Genomic DNA, 13566 nt, shown 5'->3' on the forward strand with positions numbered 1-13566 from the left:
ATGTCCTTTCATTACCGTAGGATCGGCTACATTCAAATACAATATCCGTTATGTTGTCCTGAATTGTTTGTAATTGTAGGACAGGAGTTGCTTACAATATGACAATCTTAATTAAAATCGACATCAAGTTCAAAAGGGCAATTCTGGTTCATCATTTCGACATAATATACTGGTCCTGCTGTGACAAGGTTCCTGTACGTGGTATGTACCGCGACTACTGGTGCACGAACATTAAATGATCAAACGTGGGCGTTGTTGATATACCTACGAAATTCGAAATTGAAATTGTGTGAATTACATGGCGCTAACAGTGAGAAACAGATGTTAATTGAAATTTTAACAAATTATAACAAACGTCCATAGTTGTAAACGGAGCTAGCCCCAAAGAAAGTGTATCTGTTTTGTCAAAAATCATCCGTATGTCGGACATTCGCACCCCACGGATTATTACGAGTGCTTACGCGTTGTTTACGATTTCATTCGGTTCGTGTTGTGATGGCTTTACGTATTGTTACGAGTTATTACGAGCACATTACGTGTAGTTACGAGTACTTTACGAATAGATACGTATACTTTCCGTACTCTTACGTATTGCTTACGATTTGGGGAAAGGTATAAAAGCTGCAAAATCGAACACTTCATTTTCAGTTGTTATTAAGAAGTCATAGAAGTCACATCTCTGCATATCTACTCTACAATATCTACAAGCATGGCTCCAAAGAAGAAGGCAGTCAATAAGGAGTCTCCTGCTCTTCGAAAAGGACTCGTAAATACTCGTAACTAACTCGTAACTATTCGTAACAACACGTAAACAGTTCGTAACTAACACGTAAAAGCTTCGATGAATAGAAAAATTTCTAAATATACTCGTAACAATCCGTAAAAAAGCTCGTAAAATGCCCGTAAGTTGCTCGTTGTTATCCGTAACAAATCGTGGAATTTTGCCGTAACTACATCGTAATAACTCGTAATAACTCGTAACAACTCTTAAATCGGTTGTAAAAGTGGCCAAATCGTAAGTATCCGTGAATTTGTGCGATCCGTAAGGACTCGTAAGAAAAAGCCGTGTATGTGAAGGTGGCATAAACATTACAAGAGATTTCCAAAAGTGCGTGAAGGGTTCAGACGATACTTTACAATGTGAAGGCACTTCAGGAAACAGCAGACCCTTGTAACAAATGAACACCAGTGTTTGGGGCATCCCAGATGATACAACTGTCGATGTGTATGGAGGCGATGAGTTCTAATTATAGTTGATATCACTTGATTGATAGAGTATGGTTTTACGCCGCTTTTAGCAATATTCCAGCTATATCACGGCGGGGGACACCACAAATGGGCTTCACACATTGTACCCAAGTCGGGAATCGAACCAGGGTCTTTGGCGTGACGAGCGAACGCTTTAACCACTAGGCTATCCAACCCCTGATATCACTTGAAGTGATACCAGTTTTCTATACTTCAGTAAGCCTTTGCCAATCAGTGATAATTTAAGTCCTGGCTTCCAGTTGTCCATCGCCAGTCAGGGCAAATCAACTGTTAAAATAAATGTTGGCTTGCATTTGTCCCTTGCTATTCATCCATCTGCGCTAATATACTGTTGCCCCCACTTGTTAAGTTTCCACCTTTGTTATCTTATTACTTATGATATTCTTACAGGTACATATATGTGTTCTCTGCTTCATAGCATTTATTCACCTGATAAAGGTGTAAATATATACCCCGAAACGTTGTTTTCTTCATAATAAAGAAGTTGACATCCATTACTTCTCTTCCTTTTTTATCTTCAGTGACTTAGTAAAATTGCATTAAGGGTTACCCAGGCCAACGCGGCTTCAGCTACATGCTATAGTGTTGCTCAGTGTGCATGGCTTGTTCAGCTTTGAACCTGTACACATTACCAGTACCTGTACATCGATCATTTAAAAACTAACGCTTTCAGACTGTTTATAACGTGTTTGTGATAGATACTGTTATTAACCATTATCATCCAAAATTTGCTCCCACAGGAGATATCGCTTGGGTGAGATCAAGCGATATCTACGCTGTAGATATCGCTGCAATAAAATTGAATCACAATGCTTTGAAGACCATTGTGACGTCATTGTTACCATGACGTCACAAACAAATGACATCACTAATGGCTCTGCTACTGAAGCTGTAAGCATTACTTTTTACACTTTAGACACTGCTTATTACTGTCTACAAACTGAAAAAGTTGGAAGAATGATGATGCATGATAAATAGAATCTCACCCTCGTGTATTTTGTTACCAAGCCTCGGCGTTTTTCCACTTTTATCAACTCGTGTTGATATATTTGGTATCAAAAGCCACTCGGGTGAGATTCTCTATGTATATGTCTTTGTATAAAGGAAGACTGTACTGTGTTCATTGACTTGAAAGCTGCGTTTCATTCTGTCTCAAGGAAGTCATTTCTATATAAGTTATGGCTTGGTTATGTGAAAGGGAAAATGTTTCGATTAATTCCTAATATGTATGAACATGTTATTTCTTGTGTGATTCTGGTAGATAATAGTTGTACACCATTCTTCGATTGTCTTTTCGCCGTCCGTCAAGGCTGCCAACTTTCCCCATTTCTGTTTTCATTCTATTTAAATTCTATTGTAAAGTTTCTTATTGTTCATAACCAAAGATGTATTGATGTAGATTTATTAGACTTGTTTATTCTCTTACTTGCGGATGATATCATTTTATTTGTTAGCACTGTCATTGGTCTCCAGTAGAGGCTAAATAAAGTGGGTGATTACTGTGATAAGTTACAGATTAATACGGATAAGAGTAAAGCTTAGTGTTCCGACAGGCTTGTCGATTAAGGAAGTATGAATAGTTTATGTTAAATGGAAAAGTCTTTGATATTTTCCCCACATTCAAGTAACTTGGTGTTCATCATGCCAGCTCAGCGTCATGGTATACAACTCAGAAAGTTTTATCATAGCCGGCATGGAAAGTTGTGCTCATATTAAAATCAAGTATAAGTTGAGGTGAGGTGAAATTGGGTTTAACGTCGCGTCCAAGATATAGCGACGTGCATGCACGTGTGCGTGTATGGGTGCTTGTGCCAGGCCGGACTGATGTCGATTTATAGTGCTAGCCCACTGAGATACCATGACGCAGTTTAACATGAATACCCCACTCAGACAAAGTATACTGACTCCGAGCCGACCAGTCCTTGCTTTAGCCCTTTAACGCCGAGCGCCAGACAGGATAACAACAAGTACCATCTTTTAACGTCTTTTGGCATGACGCGGCCGGGGATCGAACCCCGGACCTTCCGCTCTCCGGGCGGACGCTCTACCACTAGACCACGGAGGCGGTCCTGATAAGCGTCGAAAAAGCCATGTGGGGCAAAAACGACATATTCGTTTTTGCAGTGTGATATATTCTGTATATTCTTTGTCAGGTAATCTGTAGGACTGCTGTACACAAAAGAGTACATCATTGTGTATACACATTTAGTTTGATAGCAGGTGTTTTATTCAATTATCACCCGATATTCCATAGTATACAAACAAATATGCAATGGTAAAATAAGGTTACTTTTTTATAAGGCCTAGAATAAATCAAATGTTCTTTTTTAGTACAATAGATCTGTTTACATTACAAATACACGTAAACATCACGCTATTAAACAGAAATGCGATCCAAATCAATCTCAGTCTCAATGAGAATTCCCAGCACGCCTTTACTAAAGCGATACCTTAACCATCTACTAAAATCAAGTGATTTTCTAAATAACGACATCCAACGTGTTTATGTTGAAGAAGTGATAAACATGAGCCCTTTGTTATATCGATTTCTTCAGGGACCAAGGGTAACAGTGTTCAGAAATACGTCTGAATATTGCTTCAAAGTTTATTTCCACTGTCCGTATAGCCAAGCCTGCCGTCATGTTTTGTTACAGGAAACGTAATTCAATAAACAAACTGGCAAAGCGTCAGATGACAGAATACCCTGGCATGCATAAAGTTAAACATAGATTAGCCCAGATCAACCCTTTTCGCATTTCTACAAAGAAACAATTGAGGTAAATCTTTGGAAAACGTCATGAAGCCATCAGAAGTGTTGATATATAAGAGGATATTTAATGTATTTGAGAACACACACTGAATTTTCTATTTATTATATACATGTTTTATTTTTATTACTAGCAATTTATATATTTTTTCGAAAACAGTGTCTGATAAATTACTAAGTTCTCCCCGTCACCGCCGTATAAAGGGTTTTGCGAAAAGAATATAGTTCGTGTATACTAGCCCTGTTAATATATGTTATGCGAAATATATTATTTCATAACGAGTATTAAGTTCCGTGGACAGTCACTAGTAACTGATATAACTTTTTTTTATATCAGTCACTAGCAACTGATAACTTGATCTATCGTCACTGATAAATTCCAGTATTTCATTCATATGTAAATAATAAATATGAGAATTAATAGTTTTTCAAGGTATGGATAACACTGTTGAGTGAAATGTCAAAAAAGATGAATTTGAAAATTGACCTGTGATCAACTCCTTGGTTCAAGTTGAATTTCTTTGATATAATTGAAAATAAACCCCAACCTATTATAGACAAAATGCTCATAGTTGGATGGTCAAATCTGTCTAGCTGTATCCATTAACTTTGATAACAATACTTATAAATGATATTTTCAGTGGGCTAAAATGAAACTCGATTATAAAACGTCCTTTGTGAAAGGTTTTTTTTGTGTCTGTAAGCTGATAAACCCATTTCAACCTTGACTCAATATTGAAAGGAAATGTTCACTAAACAGTCAATAATCAACATAGCAGCTTGATCTCATTGTACGTTTAAAAGTCTGGAACCTTTCTCCCAACCATGCTAAAGGCGGCATCCGCATCGTAATATTCTTGCTGGGGTCGTACACACTCGTCCCAGGATATGATCTCAATCCCAACCTTCTTCCATGTAGACTTCAACTCATCTCTCGACATCCCAAAACTGATGAACCTCTTTGATCCCAGTGTGTAGAAAGTTCCTCCTACACATCCAAACATGACCAAGTGGCCTCCGGGTTTCAACATTCCGACCATATTCCTGGCGTACTGTTCATAGGAGGCCTGGTCTGTGGCAACTGCTTCCAGACAGAGGGATGATGTGATGATGTCGACCTGCGGAAGGAAATTGGTCGAAAAAAGGTTCTCGTCCCTGATGTCGCAATGTAGAATCCCACGAATCTTGTCTCTAACGCCTGCAACTCTCTCAGAGATATCACTTTTGCTGTTGATTAAAAACATGACACATATAAGTCAAAAGCTGTCATAATACCATGAATACATCGTCGCCTCTTACCCGTCATTGATCCTTATCTGTAACATATATAGAAAACATTTCTGCCCACGCACAGTTAACCGTTCCCAGTATGTTATGTTTTAATATCTAAGAATGTAATTGACCAACAAACGTCCTATCAATAACAAGGGTGCCTAATTCAAAATCAAATTACAATCACCATGATACAGGCTCATGTACCACGAGAATCATTGAACATGTGTTACTCTGTAATAACATCTTCAGTTACTGATGTTAAATTATGACTATTTACATAACGTTTATTTTGATTTACTTATTTTACATTATCTGTATGAATGTATGATCTTCTGCTGACGGTTTTATCGTCCTTTAGTTGTCAACATATTGTTATTTTAATATATGGATTTCATGTAATAAATATAAGTTTTTGAAGGAAAATGTAATAGCAATGCTCTGTTTATTTGTTTGTTGTTTAACGCCGCACTCAGTAATATTCTAGCTATATGGTCTATAAATAATCGAATTTAGGCAAGACAATCGTTGACATTATAAGCATCGATCTACGCAATTGGGAACGATGACATGCATCAGCCTGACACCCAAGTCGTCTTTAATGACAAGCATGTGTTGCTGAAGAACAGTTCGAACCCGGATCTTCACTATTATGTAACTGCAAAGAAATCCGAAAGAATAATCAATATAATAAAAAAAGTTAACTAGCCTTTTCCCTTCTTGTTTGAGTACAAATTCAAAGATTTTATCAAAACTGAATTCCAAAGATCCATCGTGCCATTGCTTTAAGATGTCCCTGTTGCTCTGGCAGAAGTCTGACAAGAAGATATTATCACAGTGTGGTGCTGCGCTGATGATGTTGTGTATTGTTGGACCTGTCCCAATATCCAAGAGCGTCCTCCCTTTGATAGTACCTGCAACACAGAATGAGAATAGGTAGTATTGACTTTACTACCACTACCATCAGCTATTTTGAGCGCATGTTGAACAACACTAGGCTACATTCCAATTTTCTCTCCATATGACCAACATCAACCCTCAGCTAGTATGTCTTGCAAACGTCATCATTGCTGGACATCGAAAATGTTGTAACTTAGTTTTTACATGAGTGAGCTGTGTTTGAGAAGTACTTCAGTTATATCACGCAGTGTCAACATGATAAGGTAGGAAAGTACGACGATATGTAGCTATTAGGCGGTTTCCACGTTGATGAAACCCATCCTAGAAACCTAGAAACCTAGACACATAAGCATAGCGAACCAGAATACGAAGCCACCACCGTAGATAACTGGCATGCCTACATGATACAACTCGGTCCCCGTAATTTTGTTTCGTGTTTTTGTTATCATTGTTAATAGCTGAAGGCTCCTTCGACTAAAAAACACACTTTTCAAAAACCGAAACATTATAATCTTCTCAATATAAACGCACATCACAACTGCATGTTGCATGATCAAGTGATTCTTGTGTGTTTGAAATTGTGTGGGTGTGTTAAGTAGGACAGTGTCTAAAGCTGTCGCTGGTTGCGAGAAGAATCACATGGTTAAAATAAATGAACCCATACCTGGTGTCTGAGAAACCCACGTGAAGTACGTAAACACTTAAAAATCCAACCCCTGAAACTGTTTGAGTCACGCCAATATTCGAGGCCCTGTCAGGAAGGGTTTTTAAAAAATAATTTCCAGCAATTGAGGACATTTCTCAAGATCATTATATACCCTCATTGTGGAATTTACATGCAGGATGCATGCCGCAATCTTCTAAATATTATGGTAGTATCCAAACAAAACACAGAGTAAATCCTTTTCAGAAAGTGTTCCTGTCATTGGCCCTGGTGAGCAAATGTGTTGGGTTTAGAACTCATACTAGAACAGCATACCTGTCATATCACGACATGTCAGCTTGATATGGGACAAAAGCCCGAAGTAATGCAAGTGTCAGGCGTGTACCACTTTGGTGAAACCACGAGCACGGATATGGTGCTGACACAACTAAGGGTCACAACTCTGCTCAACGAATTGTGGCGCCCTGTCCTGGAAGTGACCGTGGGGTCGCCTACGACAAGTGTGTAAAAGGATAGTAGAGTGCAGTTTCTGTTCGCTTACTCAAACCATTAAATTCAATTCGGTTCCGTGAAGGCCTCGATTACCTTATTTCACAATATGTTATGTCACCTATCTTCAATTTTCTCATAAGGCAGAAAAATAATTCGAACTCGTTTTCAAACATTGTAGCGCAGTATATGCTGGGAATGATAACTCTTGCATTCAATTCCAGACAACATGAAAGCAAAAGAATGAATATTACAACAAGATGAACAGGAAAAATGTGTCTAATATCAGAAAATATGTCAATTCCTCTTTTGTACTGGCTTCCAAAGTTCCACAAACATCCGAACAAGAGAGATATATTGCTGGGTCCAGCAAATGTACCACCGAATCCCTGTTTCAAAGATGTACCATAATCCCTGATACGATCAAGGAATGACTTTCTTCATATTCACAGAGAGTATTTGAGACAAGTGGAATAAGTACCATGATTGTGGATTCTTAAAAGCTCAATGGATTTGCTTGGCTTGTTGTAATCGCAGAAGAGAACCAGATTCAGTCTGTCAACATTCGATGATTCAACTTTGTACACAACTATCCCACATGACAAACCTTAGGAGATCTTCAGTCCTTGATTTATGGGTGACCATAGATATAGTTACCTATCTGTTGTGAGGTTAAAAAAATGAAAGCAAATGCCATCTGAAGTTAATTGAAAAAAAACAGCATGTGAAATGCTTGACTTCGTCATTGATAACACCTATGTAAAATTTGAGGGTAAGACATTCAGGCAATAATATGATACAAAATTTCTGGTCGGATTTGGAAAGGCAAAACAATGTAAATTGGCCACGAAGGTTAACGTACGTTGATTGGTTTGTTGTTTTACGCCGCACTCAGCAATATTCCAGCTACATGACGGGGGTCTGTAAATAATCGAGTCTGGACCTGATAATCCAGTAATTGACATCATGAGCATCGATCCAAGCAATTGGGATCGATGATCAACCAAGTCTGCGAGCCTGATCACCCGATCCCGTTATTTGCCTCTGACGACAAGCATAGTCGACTTTTACGGCAAGCATGGGTTCCTGAAGACCTAACCTACCTTCGGATCTTCACGGGTGTTTAACTTACGCTTCAAGTATATGGATGGTCTGATATTACTAAATAACCATCAAATAGCCAATTCTCTTCTTCTAATTTACCCACCTGAACTAGAGGTAAAGGACGATATAGAGACCACGTCATCTGTTTCATATTTAGATCTATGCACAAAGGTTCAGAGTTACAAAACACTTTCCACAAGACTGTATGACTTCAACTTTTCACTAGTCAACTTTCTCTTCATGTTCAGCAATATTCCTGCAGCTCCAGCCCTTGTGGCCTATCAACATTTCACAACTTTTGAGGTGCAATCGAGCATGCTCTTTCTACCAAGATTTCAAAATTTCATGGGGACTACTAATTTTAGTTTAGTTCGTTATAACTGTAGTTCGTTATAAGAATATATACAGAATAACTACAGCAAATGGTCGGGACCAAATAAGTAAGTTCGTTATATCCATCAGTTCGTTTATTAGCGTGTTTGTTATGACCGTAGTTTACTATAATTGTATTGTGATTAATAAAAACATGCTCATAATACTTTCAGAACCGTAAACAGACACTGCTTTGAGCAGAGCTGTCTTGTGGTTAAGGAAAGGGTTTTGTCGGTTTTGTTTTGTTACGGAAACAAAACTAGATCGTAAATGAAAAGATCGCCCTTGTACGAAACACATTTTTTAACACGAACCAGTCATTGCTCTATTCGTTGTAAAGTAATCTGACAAGCAGATAAAGTGTGTATCGACACTAACGTGCAGTTTTACCTGAGTCAAAAGCTTTGTGATAATTGGTCAAGGTGAATGACATTAGGTCCCCAAACATTGGGTTAGGCTCTGGATCTTCATATAGTTGTACGTAAAAGTTTGGGTCAAACTCTGTAGGGTAGTCGTCACTGTAGAACATTTTTGTGTCTTCCATTGTTGGTTCTTCAGGTTACTTCACACTGAAATAATAAGACAACTCAATACCACTCGTTGCCACTCAAAAAGCTATACATTCATTTCGTCTAATGTTATTTCGTAATAATTGATGAAGTAAAAACTTAAGTGATAAGTCAAATAAGACAAACAGATAAGGTTTTCAGGGACCTGTATATATTTGATATTCATTTTTTTATAAGACAGTGTTATTATTTAGTTAGTTGCACCGATGAATTCCCAAGTTGTCTAATAGCATCTAAATGCACACATATATACCCCGTGGTTAAATGGAATACAAACGCACAGAAGCTTCAAATTGAATAAGGTTAAAATGTATTTTGTAAAGACCCAACAAAGGTTGTGCATTATTATATGAGTTTTTAAAGTAATACCATCTATAGCATAATCCATTCTGTAGAACAGTTTTTAAATCTGCCATTGCATATTTGTTACACGAATGTGTGCGCTCCCTCAGACTAACGTTCAAATCGAGGCGTATTGTGAAGTACGTGAGTTGAACTAATTCATTTTGTATGTTGTAGACGAATGAAATAAGATAACATATCCTCGAATTCTAAACATCATTAAAAATATATAGATACCAATAATATCTTTGTATGCACTCGGAATATATGATTATAAACGTGTATATACAATTTTGAAAATGTCTTACCTCTTTGGGCTCTGGAGTGAATAGCAACTGCATGATATACCTCAATATATATATACCACAAAATAGCCAAATCAATTAATGCCACTTAGCAAGTCTGCGACATTACCTTACTTCCATTCTATTTAGGAGTAGCAAATAAAACGCTTGCATTCACATGTTCATTTCCATTTCCATTACCGGAGGATGGGCTATATTCAAATGCAATATTCGTTATGTAATACTTTGTCCCTTGTATGTTTGTAATTGAAGGACGGGAGCTGCTTAATGTGACAATAATAATTAAAATCGACAGCCTGGCGGTCAGAATGATCGTTGTCCATACATATAGATATAGTCTAATAGTTTTCCCATCCCGCGAACCAGGTGTCGCAGATCCGTTGACGGACACAAGCTGTCAACGCCCACCTGAACGAATACAGTGCCCTTAAGCTTCGCACCAATAACATATCGTCTTCTGCTTTCTTCCGAGTCAGTTTCCTCTCCAGAACCACTCACGGACGTGTAGAAACCGTCAGGGCAAACTTGTACTACTCGCCTCATAAGTCTCTCTCTCTCTCTTCAAAGTGCAGATTAACTTACTTCTTCGTTCATGTGTTCCCAAAAAACACATACCAGTACCCTCTTCAAGGCTTTCATTTTGCGAAAGTAGGAGCCTATTAGTTTTACAGTGTTAGTTTTCTCACATTTCGTTTAATCCTTTGTGTTTCATCTTCGAATCTGAACCAAGGTTTCAGCTTTCTCTTATCACTCCCGGCATAAGTTCTCACGCTGAATTTTGCACCTAATATGATGCATCGACTAGTATGGGGATTTGGATAGCGTCTCCGAAACACGGTGACGTTGCTTGTGTGATAAGAACGTTGTGACAGTTTCAAAATAGTTTACCACAATAAGGAAGCCCGCTTTGCCATTTGGCCATTATTGCAGCTGGCATTGGGTCATATCACCTATCGTGGCCAATAGATTTCTGAAGTAAACAATATTTAATCAGCGAGGGATCCTTTTTTCCTCCTCATTCGGCTGCTTGTAAAAATCTGATATCTCTCCTCACTGCTGGTTTATATATATGTTCTGCTGAATAACAGAGTGAGTCAGATCCGTGAAGATCCGGGGGAGAATAGGTCTTCAGCAACCCATTCTTGCCGTAAAAGGCGACTATACTTGTAAGAGGCAACTAACGGGATCGGGTGGTCAGACTCGCTGACTTGCTTGGATCGATGCTCATGATGTCAATTACTGGATTATCTGATCCAGACTCGATTAATTTACAGACAGCCGTCGTATAGCTGGAATATTACTGAGTGCGGCTTTAAACTACAAACAGACAAACAGATGGTTTGATCGACCTATGTATATCTCCTCTATTTAAAATGGCTACAGCGCTCCAGTTTAAAGAAGAGCGTGTGCTGTTTAACGCCCCAATTATATAAAGGCGATCTGGAAATATTACGGTCCGGATAAAAATGTCGAGTGATTGATATTAAAATCAATGATTTACGCCGACAGGGTACGTTGACACGCCAACAACCCGATCCATTCAATTGCCTCGCACTATTGCGAGGTTGCTCTGAATCACTTCTAACCCGGATTCATCGCCGATATACCACAAAGTATATTGACAAAGTGACAATGAATAATTTCACAATCATTCTATGACATTGAAAAGTTCCATATTTATCATCATTGTCATGATATATATATTGTTTCAGCTGTATTTTTCTTCACACTTAGAGTGTGCGTAATTTTGAAGATGCATGAACGAGAACATGTCCCTTGTAGTGTATTCGTTGTTTTTCACACGGGTGTCTACATACTTACACAACGATAATGTATCACATGAACGTAGATTGATTAAACGTACATACAACATATGAGATTCTCTACAACACGCCTGGAGTTATCCATGCACAAAGGAGAGACTCGGCGTCGACGAATAACAGATATAAATTGTATAATTGATACAGGACTAAACAGAAAATCGGTTTAGCTGGTTATCTGGAGAAGAACACAGAATTGTTGCAAAAGTTTAATTATGATGTGATGGTTTGATGTTAACAAGAATGAAATCTGATTAACTTAGATTGTCATTATTGCTAATAATTGATAACAAAACTATATGTAAGTTAAAAACAGAATCTGCTTGTTTACGTTCACTCCATTAACTCTTATCAGGAAACAAATATCGCAGTGCAGCGTTTTTAGAACTCCCAGCATGTGTGACGTGGTGATCACGCTCCTAACAGTTGACAGTAAAACCACACAGTGAGTGAGTGAATTAATATTTCACGTCACGTCGGCAGTATTTCAGCCATATCGTGACAAAAAGTTATACACATATTAATACATATATTTAGACTAAATAAAAGCTGTCAACGATGGACAGTACAATAACTAGAATATCACAGATTCGATTTAAAACTATTTGAGAATATCTAAAAGCAGAAAGTATTAGTTTACAACACAATATAAAAATGGGCTAGAGATCTTCAGTCACTGAAGGGTGATCACCTTACTGGGAACCATGAGAAAAACCAAACAGAGCAATATGGACATGCCAGAATAAATCGGACCGTTTCTTACGAATTGATTGCAAATATGATTGAAATAAAACAAAAACAAATTACAGATGATAAGTAGATCTTTTTTCTCTTGCTTTTATTTCTCTTTGTTTAAATAAAAATGCGTCGTCTTCTAGAGTCATCTGTTGGTAAGTGATCATAAGCTGTCACCAAGTGGCATGGTCCAGTGTAAGGGCTAGCACAGAACGGCATAGCGTAAAACCTGGCCTTTTGCGTGTAGTGTTTGGTGTCTGGCGGTTAGACTTGGACAAATCTCTAAGTCACTATTTGTTAGTATATTATAATTTTGATAACATCAATAAGAACAATTTGTCACTGTAAGAGACTGTAAGAGTAATGCTATCTGGCTATCTTTCGGTTATGGTTTCATACAATATCAAATAAGGCAGAGAACAAACACTTTCACATCTCATGTAATCACTTGATTCGTGATCTAGACCCGTGAAGATCCGGGGTAGAATTGATCTTCAGCAACCCATGCTTGTCGTAAAAGGCGATTATGCTTGTCGTACGAGGCGACTAACGTGATCGGTTGGTCAGGCCCCTGGCTTGGTTGAGAGCATGTCATATGATACCGAAGATATCAATATTGACATCAACCTGTTGTTTACTGAAGTATGCCCATTCAAACAAGAGGTTGATAGCATAAACAAGAATGCATATCCCTTTTTATGAGACATTTCACACAACGAAATATGTCAAACATTGTGTATTTATCTTGAATTTATTACTACCGAAATTGCATGTACACGTGCGAAACTACATTACACAATTTTAAACATCAGAATATGTTACCGGTACCACAATGTTCCTATTACGACAGGCCGAGGACAGTCCAAAAGAAGACGTGTCCTTACGTCACGCAACTCATCCTCTGTTCAAAAACTCAATATTTACACTTTGTCGCCCATGGGCCTAAATATTTGCCTTT

The 13566-nt window shown here is 38.0% G+C and overlaps 1 protein-coding gene across 1 annotated transcript; it reads right to left on the reverse strand.

Moving 5' to 3' along the window:
- Positions 1-4833: 4833 nt before the first annotated feature.
- Positions 4834-9381, reverse strand: LOC139451885 (nicotinamide N-methyltransferase-like). The gene is made up of 3 exons (XM_071233178.1): positions 9228-9381; positions 6018-6222; positions 4834-5263 (listed from the first exon to the last, which is right to left on the reverse strand). Exons 1-3 carry the CDS (start codon positions 9379-9381, stop codon positions 4834-4836), a joined length of 789 nt encoding a protein of 262 aa, XP_071089279.1.
- Between the last annotated feature and the right edge of the window lie 4185 nt (positions 9382-13566).

This window comes from Haliotis cracherodii, unplaced genomic scaffold (assembly GCF_022045235.1).
Source record: "Haliotis cracherodii isolate W230 unplaced genomic scaffold, xgHalCrac1.p SCAF_9, whole genome shotgun sequence".
Classification (NCBI taxonomy): Eukaryota; Metazoa; Mollusca; class Gastropoda; order Lepetellida; family Haliotidae; genus Haliotis; species Haliotis cracherodii.

Coding starts and splice junctions, on each gene's coding strand:
- LOC139451885 (XM_071233178.1), bottom strand. CDS start 9,381: ATGGAAGACACAAAAATGTTCTACAGTGACGACTACCCTACAGAGTTT. Junction 6,223..9,227: donor TCACAAAGCTTTTGACTCAG/GTAAAACTGCAC, acceptor TCTGTGTTGCAG/GTACTATCAAAGGGAGGACG. Junction 5,264..6,017: donor CTCAAACAAGAAGGGAAAAG/GCTAGTTAACTT, acceptor TTTAATCAACAG/CAAAAGTGATATCTCTGAGA.